The 26,956-nt window shown below is 44.1% G+C and overlaps 1 protein-coding gene across 2 annotated transcripts in view; it reads left to right on the forward strand.

The window, feature by feature from the left end:
- Nucleotides 1-26,956, forward strand: part of LOC147010638 (PC3-like endoprotease variant B) — a 278,472-nt gene that overhangs the window by 12,164 nt on the left and 239,352 nt on the right. For both annotated transcript variants that reach the window (XM_085859874.1, XM_085859875.1), the window contains exons 3-4: nucleotides 14,573-14,668; nucleotides 25,919-26,042. In XM_085859874.1, the coding sequence (XP_085716000.1) occupies nucleotides 14,573-14,668; nucleotides 25,919-26,042 (220 nt within the window). The remainder of the gene's footprint in view (nucleotides 1-14,572; nucleotides 14,669-25,918; nucleotides 26,043-26,956) is intronic.

Below are 26,956 nucleotides of genomic sequence, written 5' to 3' on the forward strand. Positions count from 1 at the left end.
GAAGCTTTTATGCTGTTACAAAATCGACAAGAAGCTTCAACCAGAACCAAGACATGGTGACTTTAGTTGGAGGAAGTAGCTTGCCAGTGTAATGTCAGGTCCAACCTTGTGATTACCAATGGAGTCAGCCTAAGCCAAAACTGTCAATATATCTAGTGGCAGTGAGTTAAGTTCTGTGGAAGAGGTTGTCGGACAAAAGGGAAATTGAGTTCAACCAAAATTAGTTGTGTGAAGGTTAGAGCTGCTCTGAGTCTGGAAGATTGGCAGCTCGAACCCTGGCCAAGTCATACCAAATACTTTTTAAATGGCGGTGCTCTTTTCTTATTTGACAGAGATTTTTAAAAGGATTCGATCATGAACAAACAACAATAAGTTGGCAACTTTGTTATGCCTTGATATGGCGAATGGCCTTCTCCTGCGTTAAAGTTCCATGGAACAAAATGCATATTAAGTTGGCTTGCACCCTTCAAAATTGATAACATCAACAAAATGAAACCTAAGATATATTTCAAACGGGCATAGATATCCACGAGGATGTGCAGTAACAGGCATAGGTCTTCATTTATGTGTATATGTAAATACAACAAGAAAAAAAACATTTCAAGAAAAATGTAAAACCAGAGGGATGAATCTCAAAAAAAACAACCAAAAAAGGTAAGAATGGCACCACATTACGATGCCACAATGTGACACCACGATCCTCATGGATTACCATCACGACATCTTTTGGCATTTTACTTTTGTTGTGGGATTGTGGTGGATGAAGAAGAAGAAGAAGAAGAAGAAGAAGAAGAAGAAGAAGAAGAAGAACACTGAAGAATGACACCACATTATGATGCCACGAAACGACACAACAATCCTCTTCTGGTTTAGCGTCATATCTTTTGCTGTCGTTCCATCACAATCCCACAACAAAAGTAAAATGTCAAAAGATGCACTCAGCAGCGAATACTCATTACATTTGCAGATTACCTCATTAGGAGAGGAGATTGGGACCATACTCTGTGCAGAGCGTTGTTGCTTTTTAAGCAGTCTCCTTGGCTATTGGGTGCAATCCTGGATGAGTCGCCACTCCGACACAGTATACCAGCAAGCTGGCATTCATTTTGCCGACCTCGGAAAGATGACAGGCCGAGTTAACCCCACCTGGTATTAATTCAACAGCTGTGCAGGATTTGAACTCAGGACCCTCGGATCCAAAGTCAACCACCCGAACCATTAAGTCAACACCAGGCATATTACCTCATCCACTCACGTTAAGTCTGTCCTCTCACACATTCTTTTCTTTCCTTTGTTTCTCCAATTCCCCACTAACTCACATTTTCACTTCTTCCTCTACACCTCATTACAGCATATTTGCATGTCCCCACTCACTCACTGCAGATACCCCACTTTTCTTCCTTCTTGCCCCCTCCTAAGTGATTGGGTTGTGTTGGTCCATCGACCACGCCAGGTACGACTTCGCTTCCACCTCAACTGCTTCTCTTCTTTCAGGGTATCTCTGGTTGTCTCAAGTGTGTGTCTGCTAGTGCCTGTGATGTGGAGCCAATCGGCATTTCTGGTTTCTTAGCAACCTGCCAGTGTGTGGAGTTATCTGTGCCTGGCAGCCGAAGGACCGGGTGATCGAAGTTTGCTTCCGGAGTGCACCACAGAGCTTCCCTCGCGGCAAGTATACAACAATATGTATATATATATATATATATATATATATATATATATATATATATATATATATATATATATATATATATATACATATACATATATATACATATACATATATATATATATACATATATATACATATATGTGGATGTATATACGAGCGGGGTATGCTTACACATCGAAAGCAACAATTAACCGTGCTTCCCCATTGTCTCGGGTCACTAACCTGCATTTGTTTTTTTCCATTTATTTATTTTCTTTCTTTTTTTTTCAATTATTTTTTCATTTATGAACACTTTCCAATGATTCTGTGATTTTTTTTTCCTGTGTAAAGGCTTCAATATCCATCGGCATGCAAAATTTCAGCTTTCCAAGTCATCCGGAAAGTACCAATCTTTAATATCAGTGAGTCAGTGAATCATTGGTTAGAATGAGCCTGATAACATACCAGACGACCTGTGAAGAGTGCAGCACGAAAGCTTCGGTCACTAATATGTCGTGTTTGTTTGTATCCATATTAAAGTTCTGTCGTACCAAACATCTGTTTATGTGTATATATATATATATATATATATATATATATATATATATATATATATATATATATATATATATATATATATATATATGTATATATATATATATATATATATATATATATATATGTATATATATATATATATATATATGTATATATATATATATACATATATAAATATACAGTAGACAAGGTGTAAGTCGGCAGCGTGTAACTCGTCACTTCGCCTAAGTCGGCAGCGTCAAAAAGTCCCGAATTTATCTCATGTAAAATCCCTTTGAATAAAGGGTCATCCCTCTGTAAGTCGTCATCTTTAAGTCGTCACTTCGTTTAAGTCGTCATATGTTGTCCATTCCCACGTAATGGAAACTCAAGTAAATTACAACTCCTAACTCGTCACACGGAACTGCTGCCTCATGAGAAGCCCGATTTCATGGAATCGTGATGCTCACTCATTGGTGTACACCGCCAGTGATAGGCTATTTATAACTGCGTACACACGTTTATCGCACTGCAGGCAGGACAATGGCGACAAAGCGTAAGCTTACAACTAAAACCTACCAAGAAAAATACGACATTATCCAGTTTTGCGAGGCAAATCCACTGATGAAGAAAACAGACATAGCTGAGAAGTTGGACATCAAACGGCAGACATTGAACGATATCTTGAAGAATAAGGGCAAGATATTTGGACAAGTGTAGAAGATCGTGAGGCCGGTGGGAAGTGTGAAATGTGTGTCTTTTGAAGATGTCGATGACGCGCTCATCATCTGGTTTCGGCAAATGTCGGCTCAGTCAAATATTCGGTTTCGGCCGATTCGGCCAAATATTCGGCCGATACTGTCTTTCGGTGGAGGATTGCCCAGCCAACATCATGTAATACAATGACCGGTTTGAATCCTTTCTCATGCACCAGATGCCCAAGAGTTTGAGGCAGTCAAACATAACGGATTACTTCGCGAAGAAGTAAAGGATCGATCGAGCTTAGTGTTGAAGTCCGATCATGGTTTTATATTGGCTTGTTTTGTACATTACCGCACTCACTTACACATAGGCATTGAGTGGTAATCATCACCACAATGATTGTGTGTCATGTAATTTGTCACCATACCATCACCGATGGTATACGAGTTGTCCTACAGAGTTGTTCATTATCTTTACTTTTGACAAACTGATTCATGAATTCCATCTTTGCTTGATCACTTTCCAACTCACCAACTCACCCCCACCTATGCCTCGAGGATTGTGTTTTCCTTTCGGTACAATAGCCGGCTCTCACACATATGTGTCCAGGCCACGCGCGACTTCATCCTTCACCCCACAGTCATCATGAATGTTCACATACGCGTAAGTCGTCACATTTCTAAGTCCCGATGGTGACGACTTACGCCTAGTCTACTGTATATATATATATATTGTTACGGTTGTGGAAATTCGCAAACCACCATTCAGGTCCCGTAGGTGAGGTATCTCTTAAGTACCTGTGTAGTTAGCCCAAACCCGTTGTATAGAGGGAATTTATGTGATCCATCCGGGCTGCGATGCTTTTAGATAGCCGTTTTTCTGTTGTACAGTAGTACCTCTACTTACGAATTTAATTCGTTCTGGGAGTAGTTTCGTAACCTGAAACCTTCGTAAGTAGAGACGCCTTTTGAATGTAAATGCGCTAATCCGTTCCAAGCCCCGCAAAATTCGGACATTTTTTTTAATAAATCATAAAAATGCATCAGAACATGAAACAAATACATGTTAAAATTAGATTACCGCACAATAAACATAAAACGAGAGGCACATAATGTAAAAAACAAAGAATAAAGGAAATAATAAAAATATTCATTTACCTTTTAACTGCTATTCTTGTTACTTTTTGGCCTCTTTGTTTACTGGTCCTTATCAGCAGTGTTTTTTGCGTCGCGTTTCGTGAATAATTGATCCAATGACGTCTGCTTTTGCCGGCTTTTAACAATCCGTCGGAAATGCACGAGGCAGACATCGTCATAGTGCGCGATAGCCCGACTTGTGAACACTTTTTCCGGGTGATTCTTTTCAACAAATTCCGAGACTTCATGGAATTTTCCTAAAATGTCTTTGATTTGGGCTGATGGAATAATGGCTGCCTCCTCCTCCTCCTCCTCGTCCTCTTTGAACTCCTCCTGCACCGCGGTGTGTTGCATCACCTCCAATTCCTGCAGCTCCTTCGGCGAAAGCTCCTCGTTGTGCTCCTGAATCAGCTCGTTGATGTCCTCGTCATCCACCTCAAGACCCATGCCCTTTCCCAGCGAAATAATTTCGCCAAGGCGAAGAACAGAGTGAAGTCCAGTCCTCCTTTTAAACTTCTTGAACCACCCACGCGATGCCTTAAACTCCTGGTGTAGTCCTTGCGCCGAATTTCCCTCGCCTGTATCCTCCTTCACGAGGTCAGTGAAGATGGCGGTTGCCTTTGCGCAAATTATGGCCTCTCTCACTGTGTCACCAGCGATCTCTTTCTCCTTTATCCACACGAGTAACAACCTCTCCATCTCATCGTTCACTGCTGACCTCCTCTTGGAAATGACAGAGAGGCCTTTGGAAGGAGCCGTAGCTTTTAGGGCTTCCTTTTGTTTTATTATCGTGCCGATCGTAGATATATTACGGCCATATTCTTTTGCGAGATCAATCAAACGCATCCCCTTTTCATACCTTTCTATTATCTCTTGCTTTGTTTGTATGGCCAGAAAAACTCTCTTCTTCTTCTTTTCTCCTTGTCCACTTTTCTTCATTGCTTTCTTGGGGTCCATTGTGAATAAAAGTTACTGTAATCCACACGCGTACTGTACTGTAACACTGTCCGAGCACTTCGTAGCGGGACCATAGACTGTATACAGTATAACTATATTTACAGAGCGGGACGGGGACACGAAGAGCATGCTGGGATACACGCATACGCAAAGGGTTGCCAGGCAGATTTTAGGCGATAGCCAATGGCAGAGCAGCTACAAGTTTGTTTACGTTCGGGAAACTCTGGGAGCAGCGAAAAGCAGCGCGTACTGTACTGTATTTTTGACTTCGTATCCTGAAACGCCTTCGTAACTAGAGGCAATATTTTCCCGTTCAGGCGCTTCGTAACCTGAAACATTCGTATGTAGAGACATTCGTAAGTAGAGGTACCACTGTATCTTTATTTTGAACCAACCACGCTCCAACCGTCAGACAACAACAACAACAACGCCAACAGCCACGACCTTTACCTTCACAACTCGTTCCCACAAACATCGCATCACCGCCATTCCAAACGGCACCATGGCCATTGGCCACCACCGGAAACCCTGCACCACCTTCACCTCCCTCCTTCTACGGCCATTCCCGCACCACCTGTGAGCACCGAGCGTCGGGCTGTCCTGGGCTCGTACAAGACACGCGCCAAGCCGCGAGTGCAAATAGCCTTTCCGAGGATAATTCGGATCAGGAATGCTACACGCCCACTTCTGATCCGTCCAATAAGGAAGCGTGGGGCGGCTTGGCCCCGCCTCCAGGCGCCTCTGTCTGGAATCGAGATATGCAAATTCTAGGATCAGGGGAGATTCACGCCCCTTTTCCTCTGTCCAATCGGCGAGCGTGGCTCCGCCCTCGAGGAGATCCTGATCCGGATATTTGCATATTGTTTTCTTCTGCCGGCCTAAAAAACGGCGAGCGTGAGGCGAATGAGGAGAGTTGTTGCGCAGAGAGTTCGTTTTTGGTTGGAGTTGTTGCGAGGCAGTCAAGTCGGGTTGGAGAGAGGAGCGGAGTGGAGTCGGGAGGCGAAGGCGTCAAGGTGGTTTTCTGCAGTCGGCTGAGGAGAATTGGGGCAAGAGTCCAAGGAGCTCGGGTCCAAGACAGGAAAGACGGCGGTCGGCGACGAGGTCGCGGTGGGATCGCTCGTCGCGGGACCCAAGCCAGCCAACCATTCTCCTTCCCCCAGGGCATCAACAATCCCCCCCCTTTCCCCCGCGCTGAGATAGTGCAAAAAGGGGGCCCCGTTCCCACCCCACTCCAAGCGGTGCCAACGAAAGCCGCGAAGGAGCACGAAGTCGGGGCACCGCCGCGCAGCCACATTTGCGGCTCATCACCAGGACGCGGGTAGGACCCCCCCCCCCCGGTCTCGCGGGCCTGACCGCTCCTTCAGGTCCCGCACGCACATTGGCCTACGGGCCCGTCTGCCCCCTTGCCTATGAGGGTGGCTTCTTTCCTTTGCTTTTGAGTAAATAAAATGTGTGTCGGCGCCAGTCTGGTGAAGTAAAACTGTTTAAGTGTTGCCGTGTGTCGGTCTTAGTTGGTAGTATCTCTGCGTCATTGTTTCTTTTGTTGCATTTGATATATGTGCATTCTGTTTGGCTGTATATGTGTGCTCTCCGTGTGCCGCGGAATAAATGTGCATTATGTTGAACTGTTTTCCCGTTTCGCTTCGTCTTTTCTTTAGTTGAATCTCCATCTTGCTCCACGTAAAGGGTTCGTTCGTCGTGGGCTTAAAACGCTGGATAATTAATCGGAACCGTCGAGGCCGACGATAACACCGCTCGGTTATCCCGATAGCACGGAACGGACCGCTTAAGCGGTTCGTGTCCGGAGTCGGCCTGCGGCGAGGTACGATCGCCGGTCTACCATCAGCGTGGGTACTTAGGTAGGTCGAGTTTGGCGAACAACTCTATCCTCCGCGGGTGGCCGATTGGCACGATTGCAGTGAGGTCGAAAGGCCCACCCGTGACTGGCTGCGGGCGATAGTTCCCGGAGGGTCATGACAGAATTGTCCGTCCGGTGGGGGACGTGCCGCAATTCGAGTCACGTGGCCGATCGCACGCCGGCGGGCGCGAATTCCCAACAATATATATGTACACACACACACACACACACACACACACACACACATATATATATATATATATATATATATATATATATATATATATATACAGGGTGAGTCAAAAGTAGTGCCAGATTTCTGTTTTTTCAGCTGTCAGATTCTTCCTTGGAAGTCATGTTGTTAATAATTGTCTTGCAGATTATTATTAATTTTCGTAATTTATTTATTTTTGATTTTGTTTTGCAGGTTATTGCTGCGAGTTTGGAAAGTTACTGAATTTGCACCAAATTGAACCATGAATTACCTTTCAATGAATCAACGCATTGCGGCCGTGAAACATTACTGCAAATGTTATGAACAACCAACGATGGCGCCACGCCGTTTGGCACAGGAATTCGATATTAACCCACCTCAGGGAAGAAACATACGTTTGATTGTCGAGAAATTTGAAGCAACAGGGTCGGTAGCCACTGCAAAGAAGTCCGGTCGTCCGAAAACGGCAATGAATGTAGCTAAGGCTGAAGAAGCCATCAGAAGACTGGAACAAAGTCCGCAAAAGTCAACTCGCCGTTTATCTGCAGAGTTGGAAGTGAGCCAATCAAGTGTTATCCGTATCCTTCGCCAAAAATAATGGAAACCTTACATTCCACGCTTACTGCATGCCCTTCATGATGGAGATGACGACCGCCATCTTCAATTTTGCGAAGAGTTCTTAGCTAAACTTCACAAAGAGGACACAATGCCAGACAACATCTGGTGGCCAGATGAGGCATGTTTTAAGCTTAATGGCACAATTAACAGACACAATTGTGTCTACTGGGCTGCGAATAGCCCAAGAGTGACAGTTGAGAAGGAGGTAAATTTACCTGGAGTGAGAGTTTGGGCAGCCATATCTCCATTAGGGATAATTGGACGCTTTTTCTTTGAGGGACCTGTCACTGCAGAAATTAACCTGGATATGCTGCAAACCTTCTTTTGGCCCAGGGTACAAGATCAGGACTGTTATTTCCAGCATCATGGAGCTCCACCTCATTATGGACGTTATGTTCGTCAGTGGCTTGATGAAAACGTTCCCAGAAAGTGGATCGGCCGCTGCGGTCCAATCAAGTGGCCGGCTCGCTCCCCAGACCTTACACCTCCAGATTTCTTTCTTTGGGGGCTCATGAAAGACCTAGTTTGTCGTGAAAAGCCTCGTACCATTCAGGAATTGAAGGCTCAAATCACTGCAAAGAATGAGGAAATTGATATCGAACTCTGCAGACATGTGTGCCGCTCTGTGCCTGCTCGGCTGCAATTGTGCATCGATCGCGAGGGAGGGCACTTTGAAAATTGCAAGTAAAACAGCTTGGTACAGTTCTGTCATAATTTTTTCTTGAATAAATGGTTAGATTAACATGTCATTCATTTATTTCTACCTTCATGTACACTGTAATACAAATGGCAAACAAACAGTCAACTGACAGAAATTGGGCGCTACTTCTGACTCACCCTGTATATCGACACATGTGTGTGTATAATATATATATATATATATATATATATATATATATATATATATATATATATATATATACATATATATATATATATATATATATGTAAAAACATATACATATGTATACAAGCCGGTAGGCGGACATGCGTAGTCACCTACCCAATAGAACCTAACGCAATGGGCCCATTCGATGGGGAATGACCTGAGGATTAAGCACAAGAAAATTCATTATTCTAGCTTCAAGGGTTATTGCTGCAGATTGTTTTTTCATTAAAATACCCCCACATTTTGAAGTTTTTCGGCCGTTGCTAGGCAACGGAGGGGTCCATAGCAATGGTTCTTTCTCACACATAACTGGGACATACCATGAACCTACCATACCAGTTTCATGTATATCTGACTCATAGTCTCTGAGATATAACAAACTTCGTTTTTTTATTGTTTTCGACCAGGCTTCATTCAAAGTCTATCTTCTCTGACAGTTTTCATAGGATTCGGCTGGAAATTTTTGACAATATGGCTGAATGTACTGCCCACAGTCGCTCGTGGCCCGATTTTTGATTTTAGAAAAAATAATGTTTTTATGATTTTTCAAAATTTAAAAGTCCCGTTGCTCGGCAACGGTGGTGTCCATAGCGACGGTTCTCATTTGTACACAACTAGGTCATGGTATGAACCTACCCACCAAGTTTCATCGAAATCGCCATTGTATTAACGGAGCACTGGACCGAACAGACAGACAGACAAACAAGCCAGTAGGCGGACATGGGTAGTCGCCTACCCAATATACCCTGATGCGATGGGCCCATTCGATGGAGAATGACGTGAGGATTAAGCACAAGAAAATTCATTATTCTAGCTTCAAGGGTTAATGCTGCAGATTGTTTTTTGTTAAAATACCCCCACATTTAGAGGTTTTTCGGCCGTTTCTAGGCAACGGAGGGGTCCATAGCAACAGTTCTTTCTTACACATAACTAGGACATACCATGAACCTACCATCCCAGTTTCATGTATATCTGACTCATCGTCTCTGAGATATAACGAACTTTGTTTTTTTATTGTTTTCGACCAGGGTTCATTCAAAGTCTATCTCCTCCGACAGTTTTCATAGGATTCGGCTGGAAGTTTTTGACCAATATGGCTGAATGTACTGCTCACAGTCTCTCGTGGCCCGATTTTTGATTTTCGAAAAAATAATGTTTTTATGATATTTCAAAAATTTCAAAGTCCCGTTGCTCGGCAACGGTAGTGTCCATAGCAACGGTTCTCATTTGCACACAACTTGGTCATGGTATGAACCTACCAACCAAGTTTCATCAAAATCGCCATTGTATTAATGGAGCACTGGACTGAACAGAGGGACAGACAGACAGACAGACAGACAGACAAACATATCGACGGAAATACTGATAATAAGGGTAGAACAAATTTCAAAAAAAAAAAATTTTCGACTAGATCGACTACCCAACAAGCCGGTAGGCGACATGGCTGCTCGCTCTCGATGGAAAGCTAGCCGATGCGACTAGCCGATATTCATGTACATGCTATCAATCAATTTAGCACAATAAATATGATTATCGCAGCCCTCTTAGTTTGCGCCCAGAAACCCGCCTTGTGAATGTTCAGGCATGTTTCCAAAGAGATTTGGAAACATGGAAACATTTGGAAATAAATGTAATTCCATTTATCAATTTGCTAAAGATTTTATTTTTTTATATGATGCTGTAAGACATTCTCCTTGGGCACAAAAAACAGGTCCCTCGGAGGTCCAGTTTCGGAGGTATTGATTTTTTTTTGTACAGTCCACAATAAGTGTACGATGTATGATAAAATATTTTAGCTGTTGCCAAGCAACGGAGGTGTGCATAGCAACCATTCATTTTTGTGTACATACTAGCCACATTGTACACATTTCACCCAAGTTTCATCAAAATCAGACTTTTTCTCTTAGAGATATTCGCAATTAACCGTTTCTGAAATGTTGGACATGTACTCGCCCAAAACCTATCTCCTCCTACAAATATTTTTTGTTAGGGCTGCAAATTGGCATGAAGGGAGCTCGATAGATTGCGCACAGAACTCTAAGCTTCGGTTTTTCGATTCATTTATTTTTTGATTTTTTTCGATTTTTGACCACTTTAGAGGGCCATTGCTATGTCGTTGCTAGGGCCTGGGGTCCCATATTCCAAAGCACACGATTCCCAGAAATATTGGTCCTACCTACCAAATTTCATTGGAATCGGTTGAGTGGTTTAGCCCGTAGGCTTGACCAAAGTTTCGCGGACAGACAGACAGATGGAAAGGTCCAGAATAAGGGTGCTCTAAGAGCAGCCAACAGACAGACAGACAAACATATCGACGGAAATACTGATAATAAGGGTAGACTAGATCGACAACCCAACAGACAGACAGACACACACACCCATAACGAATTTAGTGGTCACTTACTGGCTCGTGAACATATATATATATATATATATATATATATATATATATATATATATATATATATATATATATATATATATATATATATATATATATATATATCTGCATACATATGTGTTTACATTTATATGTGTATGTATATATATGTATATATATATGTATATATATATATATTTATATATATATATATATATATATATATATATATATATATATATATATATATATATATATATATATATATACATACATACACAGTCGTGGCCAAAAATATCGGCACCCTTCCTCTTTTTTCAAATAAGTCACAGTTTTCTCCAAAGTAAGTTGAAATTGACAAAATTATTTTGTCTCCACAATTCCACATTTCACTGTTAATATTACCGTACCTTTGTTTTTGATTCAGAACTTAAGATATCCTTTTAAACCAGAAAATAGAACTATATATATATATATATATATATATATATATATATATATATATATATATATATATATATATATATATATATATATATATATATATATATATATATATATATATATATATATATATATATATATATATCCTTCGCTAAGATTCAGGGAAAACTAAGATTCAGGCTTTCAATGGCATCTTGGGTGGAGCTGTCTTGTCTTAATCCTTTTAATATAGCCTATTAAATCAGAAAATGAAAGGAAATGTCATTGACAAAATTATTAATACCTGAAACTTAATATTTGGAAGTACAGCCTTTGGACAAAATAACTGCAGTCAAGTGCTTCGTATAGCCATTAATGATCTTCTCCACTAGCAGTTTGGCCCATCTTCTTGTGCAAAATGCTCCAGTTCTCCCAGATTTGAAGGGTGCCTCCTCCCAAGTGCTGTTTTCAGATCTTCTCACACTTGTTCAATGGGATTTAGATCTGGACTAATTGCTAGCCACTTCAGAATTGTCCAGCGTTTTGTCTTGAACCATTCCTGGGTGCTATTTGAAGAGTGTTTGGGGTCATTGTCCTGCTGCAAGACCCATGACCTTCAACCTAGACCCAGCTTTCTGGCACTGGGTTGAACATTGTGCTCCAAAATGCCTTGGTAATCTCCTGATTTTATGATGCCATGCACACATTCAAAGCACCCAGTGCCAGAGGCAGCACAGCAACTCCAAAACATCACTGAATCTCCTCCATATTTGACAGTAGGGAAGGTGTTCTTTTCTTTGAAGGCTTCATTTTGTTTTCTGTAAACAAAGAGATTATGTGCTTCACCAAAAAGCTTTTGGTCTCATCTATCCACAGGACATTCTCCCAGAAGGATTTTGGCTTGTCCAGGTGTGTTTTGGCAAACTCCAGTTGTGCTTTCTTATGTCTCACTCTCGCAGCAGTGGGTCCACCTGGGTCTCCTTCCAGAGAACCCCCTTTCATTGAGTTGGTGACGGATGGCGCGAGTTGAAACTGTTGTACCTTGTGTCTGAAGGTCAGCTTGAATCTGTTTGGCAGTTGATCAAGGTGCTTTCTCCACCATTCGAACAATCCTTCGCTGCAAACTTCGATCAAGTTTTCTCTCGCAGCCAAGTCCAGGGAGGTCGGCTGCAGTGTCATGGGCCTTAAACTTCCTGATAACATTTCGTACAGTGGACACAGGAACAGCAACGTCTTTGGAGATGGACTTATAACCTTGAGGTCGTCCATTCTTGGCTACAATCTTGTGTCTGACCTCCTCAGACAATTCTCTGGTTTTCTTTCTTTTCTCCATGCTCATTGTGGTACACAGGGTGACACAAAACAGCAGAATGACTCATTTTCTCTGTTCAAACTGGTTGAATGAGTGATTTTTATATTGAAGGCACGTACAGCTCACCACAAGTGAGTTCAATTCCAAAGTAAAGGAGAATCACCTGCTTGAAATGGAATTATTTCTCACAACTTCTAAAAGGTGCCAATAATATTGTCCGGGCCATTTTAGGATTTCTTTGTGGAATAAGCTAAGATTTAGTAATTTTTTCAGCTCTTTTTTGTTTTGTTCCACTGCAAACCAAAGAAACACAAATGTGGATGCAAAAACATTTTTTAATTTCAACAATTCTCTGGAAGAAATGGTACATCATTTGAAAAAAATGCAAGGGTGCCAATATATATGTCGTGTTCGTGCTGCCTTGTGATGAATAACCAAATCCCTCACTGTACCCACACACACGGCACAGCTCCCTCACACCCAGAATTTTTTCCTCTTTTTTGTTTTTGTCTGCAGCGGCTTTTTCACCTCCCGCTGATACCTTCCAACACAGCGACTCCATTGAACCCATCTCTGGGCCTGTCGCCTATCTGTTCACTCAACTAGAAAGCATCGGAGGCGAGGGTGTGTGTGTCTGTTTCGCTGCATCTCTGTGTGTGAAAAAAGAAATTAACCTGCAGAAATAAAGACTACAGAAAATACCTAGAAAATTAAAAAACGGTGTGTGTGTGTGTGTGTGTGTGTGTGTGTGTGTGTGTGTGTGTGTGTGTGTGTGTGTGTGTGTGTGTGTGTGTGTGTGTGTGTGTGTGTTTCTTTTTGTCTTTGTAGTCTTCTCATTTGCTTTTTTGGCTGAAAGGCTCCACAGCTGACTGCCTCACTTGCAGCGCTCAGCTCAACCTCAACCTGTCGCTCGTGGCACTGTTCCAATACCTTCGTTTTTCAGGCATGATTAGTCCACCCGGATGTGTTTGACAACAGATGGTGACCTTTCTCGCCTCGCTACCTTTCAACTTTGACCTTGTTCCAACCTTTTCAACTGCAGCCTTATAGAGGGCGTTTCATTTTTCTTTCCACCGCTCCTTTTCTCCTCTCCTTTCTTTCCCCTGAACTTTGATGTGGTGTGCCCAAAAGTGCTAATGAATCACTTTGGCTACTTCTGTCAAGTCTGCTGTGCATGGGACTCAGAGAGATGGGAACATGCGAACGCAAGAGGGTTTGAAATTAAATTGTGATGTTGAACCTTTTGCATGAATCATGCCTCTGGATAAGTGATCATTTCTTGAGCTCGAAAAGAAATTAACTTCTCGTTGTTGTTATTTCAAACTTTCAGCAGCTCGTTGAAGAAAGAGAAAATCACAGGTTTAAGAATAATGAGCGAGTTCAATCTCTTTTCAGCTCAGCAGGTTCGAGCCTAAATTCCAACTTCAATCGAATCGCAAAATGCTTTCACTCAAACACATTGAACTTTTCTCTTGGGTAAAGTTAAAATTAACTTTAAAAAGCTGGAATTTTACCGGCTTCCAAAACCCTCCGAGATTATTATAATGTACTAATGTGTTATCATGTGTTGTATGTACACACACACACACACACACACACACACACACACACACACACACACACACACATATATAAATATATATCAGACATATTTGTCATAATGTGTTATCGTGTTATAATGTGCATTGATTCAGCTTTAGGTCGTTACATTTAATTATCATAGCTTGACGGGCAGTACTTTTGTAAGAAGGCTGATGCCATGACTTTGACATGATGCCCACGTAATGTTGCAAGGAAAATAAGACGTCGAGGCGTCTGATGGCTGCTGTGCCTCAATCCGAAAGTTCTCCCTGGTTTCCTGATTAAATGTCAGCCCATGGTTTTCCCTGTGTACACAGATTGCCTCGATGTCCAGTGTGCACATCCTCAGGAGGAGATTGCGGAAAGATGCAAGGTCCACCACCCAACTCCTCCGATTGAGGCAAGACAGGAGGGTGAGATCCGATTGAGTTGTGTGCGCACGGTTCTTGTGTGAGATTTTGTGGTACGGACTTCGGAAAAAGGTCCACCTTGATGTTTCCTGGTGGAATGGCTGATTGTGTGTTGAACTTGTGTTGCCTTGAGTGCGCCCGTCGCTCTTTGGAAACTGGTGGCGCTTTTCTCGCCTCTTCATGGTGCCTTCATTTCTTATCATTTCACAGCCCTCCCAGGTCAAAAAACCAGTAAAGACCAGTAGCTTACTGGTCAACTGGTACCAGTTGAAAACCAGTAGCCAACTGGTACCAGTAAAGCCAGTTGGTTTCTTAATGGTTTTAATATGGAAATTGGAATAGAGTGATATATTACCAGTTGAAATACAATTGTATTTAACTAACTGGTATCAACTGGGACCAGTACATTGTAACTGGTATCAACTGGGACCAGTACATTGCAACTGGTATCAACTGGAACCAGTAAGACTTTAACTGGTACAAATATAAGCTACTGGTTTTTTCAACTGGGAAATTGGAATTCTGACTGAATTTAACTGGTACCAGTTGAAACCAATAGAGACCAGTTAAAGACCAATTAGAACCAATAGAGACCAGTTGAAAATGTGTAATGGTTTTAACTGGTTTTTCGACCTGGGCTGGCAATGCATTATAGAACTACCAAACGGAGATTGACACACACGAACTTACAATCATGATTTCCTTCGCTGTTTTACTTTGAAAGTCTCAAGCGGTTGAAAGATTTGAAGAGCTCAAATTGTGACTTCATTTCCTCTATTTTTTTGAAATTGCTTGTGTAAACACCGATGTTACTTTATGCCCATTATGCTTTGGCCAATTCAATTACTCGCTTGTTTCCTTCCTTCCATTTTGTGCTATTTGTTACTTATTCGCTCGTAGAATGGGCTGGCAGAGTAGCCTCAAGGTATGTACATTCCTCTGAGCTTTCCAGCCTGGGTTTGAACCCCGACACAGCTGTAAACCGTCATCATGGTGTTTTGCATCCATCGTGTGCGTGTGTCGTCCATCGAATGAACATTAAACTTGGTGTTCTGTCTGCTGGCATTAGTCTGGTAGACGTTGAAGATTCCATGATGTGTCTCACAAAGAGTGGACGAGTTATCGCCGACACCCTGAGCAAATTCCGAATTCCTACCTCCTTCAGTCGAGTATCCTGCGTTGGAGTGGCTACCCATCCAGGATTGTGTCCTGGATAGCCTAGCAGACTGCTTTGGCAGAACCAATGCTCTGTAAAGAGTATAGTCCCAATGGATGGATGGAGTGGCTACCTGTCCAGAATTAGTTCCAACCTTGAAACTTTTCTTGGGTAGTCATACTCAGTATAGGCCTCTACGTATTATTATTATTATTATTATTATTATTATTATTTGTTCATAGATATTTTTTAATTATTACATCACCACTAATTCTGAGGTTGTTTTTTTTTTATTCGTTCTTATTTTTCTTTAACTTTGAGCGAATTGATTCCTCATTATGGAATAACACACACCAGTGTGGTAACACTTCCTCATTCGCCAGCCAGCCACACTGTTCTGAAGGGAACAGGCCACCATTGGGATCCAAGCCAACAATTGCCAGGGCAAATGCAATTCCACTGTGCCAGACATGTCAACAGACACGTTGCATTCCTCACATCATTGACAAGAATCCACCATCATTAACACTTCACTCCAAGCTCTCCTCGAGGAAAACAAAAGCTGGCACTTTTCCCGTTTCCCCCTCGTTTGCTGCGGCTTCATCGCGTTTGTGTTTAAGCTTCTGTTCCAACGTCTTTCGTTTTATTCTTCTCTCTCAACCGCTACGCAGAGTGGCCATTCTCAGTACAGGCTCTGCTTGCAGAGAGGAAAGATGGAAAGGGGGATGAGGGAGTAGGGAGGGGTAAGTTGGGGGGGATGGGTCTGTCATTGGACATGTGCAATGACCAGCGGAGTGTCAGGGGCTAGCGGTTCTCCTTGTTAGTCTGGCTCTCACGCCCCTGGCCCCCTCTTCCCATCCACCCCTCACAACCTCCTTTTCATACTGGATTCATCACTTGTCAAAGTTTAGCCGCCATCGGCTGCCCATTACAACCCAGCAATTGAAGCTTGTTGGCATGCTGGCCAACTAGTCCAAATAACACCAACAAAACCAATCAGTTAATTTCTCCATTTTGTTATCCTCATCCCAATTTACCCACAATCCTTTGAAAAGTATTCCTTTGGTTCCTCCTCGCTAACTCTTCACCCACTTTGTGACATCTTCCTTCAATCCTGCAACTCCCCCATTACACCTTTCCCTTCGTCTACACACGCCATTAAACCTGAGGTTTGCTGCCCTTGGATTGTAAGACCCCTTTTTATGATGCAGGCATAATGCCAGAAGGGGGGAGGGGGGAAGGGAAGGAGAGGGACATGAATTTCCTTTCCAAGCAGAATTTTTATAAAAACCCAGATTATGCAGACACTTTTGCTCTTCAGATAAAGGGTCACCACCAAAATGGACGTTGTATTATCTCGTGACTCAGGTCTCTTCTCTCTCAAATTCGGTCCTCGTATACTCACTCGGACTTGGGGGGAAAAAAGCGTTTCCTGTTCAAAATCTCGGAGCAATTCTGATGACAAAAGGCACCAGCACAGCCCCAAGATTTCGAACAGAAGAATCTCCTCTCCAGCTAGAGAACAGCATTTTGTTGAACTGTTGTTGTTGTTGTTGTTGTTGTTGTTGTTGTTGTTGTCGTCGTAACCTCCAGAGCTCGTCCTTTCACATCAACTTCACACTGCCTTGACCATTACCTCGCAAGCCCAAATTATTTTTCCAACGTCAAAAATGGCCTTTGGTCCTGATTGTGGGTATTTATTTATTTTTATTTATTTATTTCTAATCCTGGAAAAGACAAGTACAGGACAGTCATTGCATAATGCAGCCTTTAGTGTATCCTTGTTGGCTGTGAGGTGTTAGATATGAATGCTATTGAAATCAGACACTCTAATAATTGGAGACTCTGTTCTTCTTGTCAAAAATCTACTTAAGCATTAAGTGCCGACCAGTTAGCAGAGCTTCATTGCGGCACCTTCTTAATGCCTCCGCAGACTCTATTAAACCTGCAGACATTGTGTATGAATGTTCTATTCCCAAGGGTTCTTTATAATGGTACTTTTTCTTCCCTCTCCCCTTCCCCCCTTTGTGCTCTATTTACAGTTTCCTCATCTCGCCAGTATAGCCCCCATTCCCCTCTCAAGGTGTCCTAATGATTTCTGGAAGTCCCACACAGGCCACCTGCCCGCACTCGCTCTCCCGTGCTCTGCTCTTTTGCCCCCAGCCTCCCTTCGCACCGCTGCCCTCCCCCGGGATGCAAACAACCTTGTGATGCCTTATAAATGGGCCCAGTGGGAAGGCTTCACTCCTCTCATTAGCTCATGGATCGCTGTCAGTATTCGTAGTAAAGTCTTCGCCATTAGCGCTAGCTTCCTTCAGGCCTCAGGCTCTCAGCCGGTCACCTCGGCCATTGATACAGGAAAGGGCAAACTGAACTTTTGGCTTTTTTGTTTTAAATTCTGATTAAAGGTTGGGGGCTGGGGGGTATATTTTTGGCTCTTCCTCCTCCTTCATAGTCATCGAATTCCTTTTATTTGTTAGTCTTCCACTTTCACATATTCCTCTTCCCAAATTCCTGCTTTATCCCAAAATCATAATTACTTGAGACACGTTATTTCAGCTATGTACATCTGCTCAATTCTTTTTCAGGAAACTGTGCCGTCCAGTTGTCAGTTTTTCAATGCTATGCAAGTCCACAGACAAAACCATTTTCGGCTTCAAGTGCGGGTGAAATCACCACCTGTATGCCAGCAAGTCCTTGCATTGTTCACATTACATTTGAAATTGTCCAAGTAATCTTGCAATTCACAGTGAGGGAAGCAGATAGCACAGTGCCAGGCAGCTACAGGTAAAGCTAATAGGCTTTTCGGCTGTACTTGTAGGTTAATAAATTATAAGTCAAAACAGATTGTGTGAACACCGCAGAAATTTAGTGAGACCTCATCGAAGATATTGTGTATTGTTTTGGTGACCACATATGAGGAATGACGTAGTTGCCATGGAGAGGGTTTAGCATGTAAGAGTGACTAGAGTTTGATTCTGGACCTAGCTTGACTAAGCTATGCGGTGTGGCTGAAGGACACAAGACGTAATATAGGACAAAGGAGGAGATTTTGAGAGGATCTGATCAAGATGTTTTAGGTTATCAAGCATATAAACAACTTAATTGCAGAGGTTTCTTCAGCAGAATGAACAGTGATAGGACTGGGGCCATATCCTTAAATAAGATGAGAGGTCAGGCAGGGGTCTTTCACATCGAGTAGGTGATGCATTGAATCGTTTCCCTGGAAAGGCAGTGGCAGCAGAAAGAGTAAATGGGCTGAAATTGGAATCTGATAGGTACCCAGAATCATTGCGAATGGAAGTGTGCATGGATATTGTTACGGCTGTGGAAATTCACAAACCACCATTCAGGGCCCGTAGGTGAGATAATTCTAAGTAGATGTGTAGTTAGCCCCAAACCCGTTGTTTAGAGGGAATTTATGTGATTCATTCGGGCTGCGACGCTTTGAGATAGCCGTTTTTCTGTTCTATCTTTATTTTGAACCGCCATAACCATCAAATCACCACCGATAAACCCTACACCACCTTCACCTCTCTCCTTCTACAGCCATTCCCGCACCACCTGTGAACACTGAGCGTTGGGCTGTCTTGGGCTCGTTCAAGCGAAACGCACCGAGCCGCGAGTGCAAATAGCGGCCTTTCCGAGGGAAAATTCGGATCAAGAATGCTACACACCCACTTCTGATCCGTCCAATCAGCAAGTGCGGAGAGGCTTGGCCCCGCCTCCAGGGCGTCCGTGTGAAATCGAAATATGCAAATTATAGGATCAGGGGAGGTTCACGCCCACTTTTCCTCCGTCCAATGGGCGAGCGTGGCTCCGCCCCCGAGCTCATCCTGATCTGGAAATTTGCATATGGGTTCTCCTGCCGGCCTATAAAATGCCGAGCGCAAGGCGAATCGCAGCAGAGTCAGTTTTGAAAGCAGAGTTTTGGGGCAGAGAGTGAGTTTTGGGAAGAGAGTCATCGGGCGGAGTGTGGCAGCGGCGGAGTGTGGCAGCGGCGGAGTGTGGCAGAGAGTGGAGTCGGGAGGCGGAAGCACCGAGTTGGGCTCTGCAGTCGGCTGAGGAGAGTTGTGGCAAAAGGCCAAGGAGCTCGGGTCTGAGGCGAGAAGGACGGCGGTCGGCGACGAGGTCGCGGTGTGAGATCGCTCGTCGTGGGACCCAAGCCAGCCAGCCATTCTCCCTCCCCCAGAGCATCAACAATTCCCCCTTTTCCCCCGCGCTGAGATAGTGCAACAAGGAGGCCCCGTTCCCACCCCACTCCAAACGTCATGCCAACGAAACCCGCGAAGGAGCACGGAGTCGGGGCACAGCCACGCGGCCACATCTGTGGCTCGTCCGCCAACGCGCCACTAGGACGCAGGTCGGACCCACCCAGTCTCGCGGACCTGGCCGCTCCTTCAGGTCCCGCGCACATATTGGCCTACAGGCCCGTCTGCCCCCTTGTCGATGAGGGTGGCTTCTTTCCTTTGCTTTTGAGTAAATGTGTGTGGCGCCGTGTCTTGTAAAGTAGAACTGTGTAAGTGTTGCCGTGTGTACGCGTATTCGGTTGCAACTGCGTCGTTGTTTCTTTTGTTTACCTGATATAGGTGCATTCTGACTGTTTGGCTGTATATGTGTGCTTTCCTTGTGTTGCGTAATAAATGTGCATTGTGTGAACTATTTTCCCGTTTCACTTCGTCTTTTTTTTATTGACCCTCCATCCTGCTTCACATAAAGGGTTCGTAGTGGGCTTAAAATGCCCGATAATTAATCGGAACCGTCGAGGCCAATGATAACACCGCTCGGTTATCCCGATAGCACAGAACGGACCGCTTAAGCGGTTCGTGTCCGGAGTCGGCCTGCGGCGAGGTACGATCACCCGGTCGACCATCCGCGCAGGTACTTAGGTAGATCGAATTTGGCAAGCAACCCTATCCTGCGCGGGTGGGCAATTGGCACGGTCCTGGTGGGGTTAAACCCCCACTCGTGACTAGCTCCCGGCGCTGTTCCGAGAGGGTCACGACAGAATTGTCCATCCGGTGGGCGAGGCGGCCGCCATTCGAGTCGAACGGCCAATCGCACCCCGGCAGGCGCGAATTCGCAACAATATTAACACAACTTGTGCGAATACAGATGAGTGATAGCATACATGTGTGTCGTGATTGTGATGTCTTTGCTGGGGTCTCATCAAAAGATGAATGTGTGGTCGATGTTTGTAGATTCCTCATCCTTCAACCATCTTCACCCCCCCCCCCCACATACACACACAACAAATAAATAAATAAATAGTATGATATTGTTACGTATCTGGAAACCATATGCATTCAACATACAGATGTCCCAAAAGTCAGTTATGCCAAGTATGTGTGTAGTCAGATCCCCTTCCTTTTGTCTAGTGGGAAAATCAAAGGCGTGTGTTGTGATTTCTCTTCGTTAGGTTATTACATCTAACAAGCCATCTAACAACCATCCCTTCCCCCATCACGATCCACCACCAACCGGCTGCCTTCTCGCACCCTGACGTGCCGAGGCGGGATCTCGCGGTTCCAGTTTCTCGGCTTCCACAAACGTTGTAACTCTTTCACGACGACCTTTGCAACATTGATACTGTTGCTCGACAAGTATGAACCCGCGTGGAAGAGTGGGTGGGGTTTCCCGGCAGGGGCAGAAACCCCGCCCAGAAAGGGCGAACCCATAGGAGCCTGTTAAATCAGGGCGGGGAGTGACGTCTGTTCGAGCGAGCCCCGCCCCGTTGAGGGAGGTCCATAAATTCCCGAGCACTCTCTGGGGCAGGGGGTTGTTACGAAGGTTGTTCTGAGGTTTTTGACAGGGTTGTGGTGGTTGAGAGTCGAGTGAGGAAGAAGGGTCTTGGAGGAAGTTCTCCACGGGTTTCTGACAAGGTTTTGGATAGGGCTCTGAGAGTTGTTGTTGTTGAGCGTGCAGTTCTTTTGAAGCGGAGGGTTGAGCAGAAGGTTGTGAAGGCGGCGAACGTGTCTCTGCTGGCCCTCTACAAGGAAAGGAAAGAGTGAACCTGACCCCCCTCCGTGGACCCTGCCATTCACCACCCGAGCTCTGCCACGAACCACGAGTCCCACACGTGCGACTGGGGACCAAACCAATGACCATTGTCAGGTGCCGCATCACGGAGCACCCCTTTCCTCCAACGGTCAGGTACCCAGCTGGACTCTGACCCCCAGCTCATCTCTCTCCTCGGCTGTGAGGGTCCAAAAAAGAACTCTGGGTTTATTTTCATTTGTGTGTATCTGCGTGTGGGCCCGTCTTATAAGTAGAAACTGTTTAAGTGTTTGTTTTTTGATCATTTTAAATATTACTTGCATATCCACGTTAAGTCTTCCCTGTGTCTTTTTATTGTAAATAAACAATTGTAGAAATGTCCCCAGTTCGTTTCCGTCCTTTCTTGGATTGGTCCAGCATGGTTCGGATCTGAGTTTGGTCGGGGTTTTTATCCCCGGTAATCAGACAATTGGAGCCGGGACGTCCGGGGCAGGCCCGCTCGACTGCATCCGAGCTGCAAAGGTGGGTGGCAGAGTGGTAGTCGGTAGGTGTAATTTTACCGCTACCGGTAGAGTGAATCCGGTTCGGCCAGGCGTTCCAAGGGCATGGATCCCCGGTAGGCGAGACCGCCTGGTTACTTAGGTACATTGGATCTAGACAAAATAACTCTATGCCACGTGGTCGTGATATTGGCGTTCCATGGTCGGTTAAATGACCCGCCGGCTCACGGAGTTATCCAAGCGACGGCCTACAATTCCGGGGAGTCTGGTGGAGATGACGCAACTTTCCTCACCTAGTGGTCGTTCTCGCCACCAACCCCCGGCTTAAAACAATATATTGTTATGGGTTTGCCAGCCAGGTTACGAGGAACCTCTCAGACCTGCTTCCTGACCTTTGACCCTGAAGCCGACGAGCCATAGATAACTCTGTGGCAGGACGAGTTGCTAAGCAGTCATGGATGTCGTCTAAAATTATTAATTTAGGTAGGGTCCTCTCATCCAATCCCCGCATTACCTTCCCAGCAAATGAATCCCCCCCAGATAGGAAACCGTGCTGTCGACGTCCCACTTCTATACATCAAGAACGGCCGAGCAGGACAGTTAGTGGGGTGTTAGCTAGTCTCTGTCTGTAGCAAAACAGCAGGGCAAAACTCCCATCCACTATTTACATCCAATGTCTAATTAATACAGAAAGAGACAGTTGGGCAGGGTGGAAATGATGGGTCATGTCAAGTACGTGTTTACACTACAAGCAATGTGCTCACAAAAAGAAAGTCTTATCCTTAGTGCACAAGCCCATGAGACTGTCATTCTATAATGAAACTGCAGACAAAGGCACCTCAGCCACTCCAGGAAATTAGACAAGTAAGAGGGATAGCCAAAGAGAAGAAGATAATGGGGCTTATTGGCCATGCCACCTGACGTAAGCCTGCAGGCTTATGTTGGCCCCAAAGTGAAAGTTGTGGATTGGGGGGGGGGAGAGAAGACAGGGTTGTGGTGTGGTGCACCATGTGGAGAGAGTTGCGGGTGAATGTTTCATAATGTAATGGAGGAAATCGTGAATGCGAATCAGTAACCCAACCCTGAATGAGTCGAGGGGGTAATTGTTAAATCTTCTGTGCATTCCAAGTGAACGATTAGGCCTAAGGTTAGCAAAAGAAAGATCGTATGAAGCAATGTGTGTCAGCCAACACGTCCAGGAAAAGAGCATTGCGGATTATCAGGGCTCACTCCGCAGCTGGCTCGATCGCTTCCAGTCGTGCACCTCCGCGCAGAGGCTTGTGTTCACCTGGCTCACTCCTTCAATACCCTGGCTCCTGATGTTCCCTGGATGCACACAGCACTGAGTGCTGGGATTCCCAGACTTGTAAAGCCTCTTTGGCAGAGGCGTAGCTGAACGGATAACCAGCATCCCAGCACATATTGTTGTTTCTGGATCTGCCTTCCCCACTGGTGCACTCCTTTTGTCATGCTGCGCACATTGGTTGAGCCCATGGTCTCTCAGTACAGGTTCTTCCCAGGACCGAGCAGCGTCCAAGCACTTTGCTGCAGACACTGCGCAGGATCGAGTAGCACCCAAGCACTATGATGGGTCTGATTGGTAATGTGAGTAGTTTTGTAGGTGTAATTTTGGTTTTGTAAAGTGTGTTGTTTGTGTGTGTGGATGTGCTGTGAAGGGGTGTGGAGAAGGAGAGAGATATTAAGAGGGATGGGGAGAGAGATAAGAAGGGATATACAGTAAGAAGAGAGGTGATCCAGAAAAGGAAGTTACAAAGGGGGGTACGAACTTGCTACACAAACACTTTGGATGCTCTGTGTTAGTATAACTCTGCGTTACACTAACTCAACAAAATACTGTAGATACGTCTAAACTCCAGGGTTCCTTAATGTGTTGGAAGTAACTCCCCGGGGCCTTCCAAAACTGCAACACTATCCTTGCCCAAAACCTGTACCTGCCTCACTGTGCTCCTGCCAAAACAATTTCTAGGCCTGGGGTCATGCTGGGCGGTTTGCCCTCCCTCTCCCAGTAGTAGTTAGGGGAAGAATTTGGAATTTGGCCACAGTGCCGACGATGGCTCACCGACTCTTCATGAAGGACACCATGGAATCTTTAAACAAGAGTAGTGGACATGACTAATAACAACCAAGAGCTGAAATTGACATCAGTATCAAGAAACCCTTCCTGACTGATTCCTGTTTGTGCTGAAATATTAGCCTATTCGGCATTCCCATTTGAGCACGTGGCTCATGATACTGAGATCCCAGTTTCAGATCCCATATAGTATGTCAATTTGTCCATTGTCTACTATTATCTTTGGAAATTAATGTGAAAGTACACCGACGTCTCCTAATGTTCTGCACATGCTATACTTTACGTACAAGCTGCAGCACCAACATGAAATCATTAAAAGAAAATGATGTTTAATCCGTTGCATTGAAATCGGTCACTACTGTTGTAATGCAATGAAAAATATCACTCGATGTTATCTTACATTTGGCAGGATCAACTACAATAACTCTTGTGTGCGTACGCTGAGGTCCTATGATGTTGCTGATATAAAGGATTTGGTAATAGGAAAAAATAATCGGTGTAGAACCGCGTGAGGCCTTCCACAAGGCTTCAAGTCCGCAGCTTCATGCTTCACTACCTTTTGGCACGAACGAAGACTTTGTCAAATACAAAGGCTCAGGTTTGATGTTTTGTCCACAGGGTGTCCTTCATCAAGGATTATGCGACGTGTTTGCTCGGTCTTAACACAATTCTTCTGGGGCAGGCATCAGCATAAGGCCGTGGGGGCCACAACCTCATTCTTTCATTATTGCTTTTCAAAAAAAAAATCTGCAGCGGTGGAGCCGTTTGACCGGTCAATAATTTGGTGAGCCGACTGCAAATTGGCCCATTTAGTGCTAGATTACTAGTGAAACCTGAAATTGTTCGTTGGTTTATGTCAGCACAGAGTTAGGTCAGCTTATAAATGAGCAGGAGAAAAATGCTTTGAAAATTTAAACATGTCGACACCCAAAAGCAGAAAACAAATCTGGGAAAAAGAGATACGAGATGAGCAATAGCTATCTCGAGGAAAACAACTTGAAGTAGATCGTGCCATTTGTTTAATCGACGTGCAGCATGGATGTAGAGGCTTCCAGGACATCTCTTATGAAGAATAAATATACTGTCGTGGCTGTGTTCCAAATTCCCTGGATTGTTCGACAGTAGGGTTGACATCTCCTGTCACTAGGTCTATGTGAGGTCCATAACCTCGAAAAGCAGGCCCGTTGTGCAGGTAAAGCATCCGGTGAAATCTCACTGTAAATTTGATTTCTCGATTTTTGTTTTTTTAAAGTGGAACATACAGTTGAATGGGAGGACCAAAAGCCATTCGGATCGACCTCCTTTAACAAGGTAGCAGAAGAATCGACCACGATTGGCAGAATTGCATCAGATGTACAAACCTTTTTGTTTCTTTCAGCCATGTTTATGTAATAACTTTTATTCGTGGAGAGTTATTGCCACAATTGGATCCAAATGTAGTCCTGACTAAGCAGCGCGGTCGACCTGAGTCCACTAATATACAGTAATTGTTTCCTTGCTGTTCGTAGGTACGTTGGGCCTACGAGGAGGAACCGCAAGAGCGGGTGAGACGTTATCATCTTACCCCTGAGAGCAAACGCAAGATTCTTCTTCTGGTGAAAGAGTTCAAATCTCGGCAAAGACGCCCTTATGGTAAATCCTAATGGAGTGGACACAATAATGGAGGTTCTACAGGAATCGACTGTTTGTTTTTGTTGAAATCACACAATGTCTCGTATTCATGTTTCGTTCCATACAGTTATTCACAACCTTTTTGAGTATTAACACCAAAGATTCATAAACACTCGGCCAATATGGAAGCAAATCGGCATTGTTATATTGGGATTTGTATTTGTGTAGCCCACTCTCCTTCATTAAGGATGCTAACTTGGAAGTTCTGTCTGAAATCATGTGGATGTAATCGATGTCAATGGCATCTTTGGCAACATCGAGCCTTTGGAGTGGGTATCATAAATGGTGTGACATTTGTGATCTATTGTCTATTGATTAATTTTGAAATTCTACGGTCCTCCTCCTCCCCTCCAATGCTGATCAAATACTCATGGATGACCGAGAACATAGATACCGTGCATGACAAGGACATGAGGAGACATCAGCATACTTTTACATGACTTACAAGGACGTCAATAGATGACGGACAAATCAGCACAGTACTTCGGATTTGAACCTGGGATACCAGCATTATGAGCTGTGTCTTCGGTTGGGAACATCAAACAGACCAACGCAAGAAAATAATCAATTCAAGTTTGTTTGATCAAAAAAATCGAATATAGTAAATGAGTAAGTGCATAACACACAGCGTAATCTATGACTATAAGGAGAAGCGTCCATCTGTCCATGCGTCACACTTCATTCCAAAGGGTTCCTGCTGTCGTAGAATAATAATTTAAAAAATGGCACCGTTGGAAAGCTAATCGATTTATTGGTTGGAAAGATACAAATGGATTTTCTTGAAAAAAATATTTAGTGTCATTTCATCAAAAAGATGCCTGTTTTAAAAGTCCATCTTTCAGGAATTGAAGAATAAGAAGAAACATAATCTCGAG

Source organism: Eptatretus burgeri, chromosome 16 (assembly GCF_056783735.1).
Source record: "Eptatretus burgeri isolate ZD-2024b chromosome 16, Ebu_testis_v1, whole genome shotgun sequence".
NCBI classification, from domain to species: domain Eukaryota; kingdom Metazoa; phylum Chordata; class Myxini; order Myxiniformes; family Myxinidae; genus Eptatretus; species Eptatretus burgeri.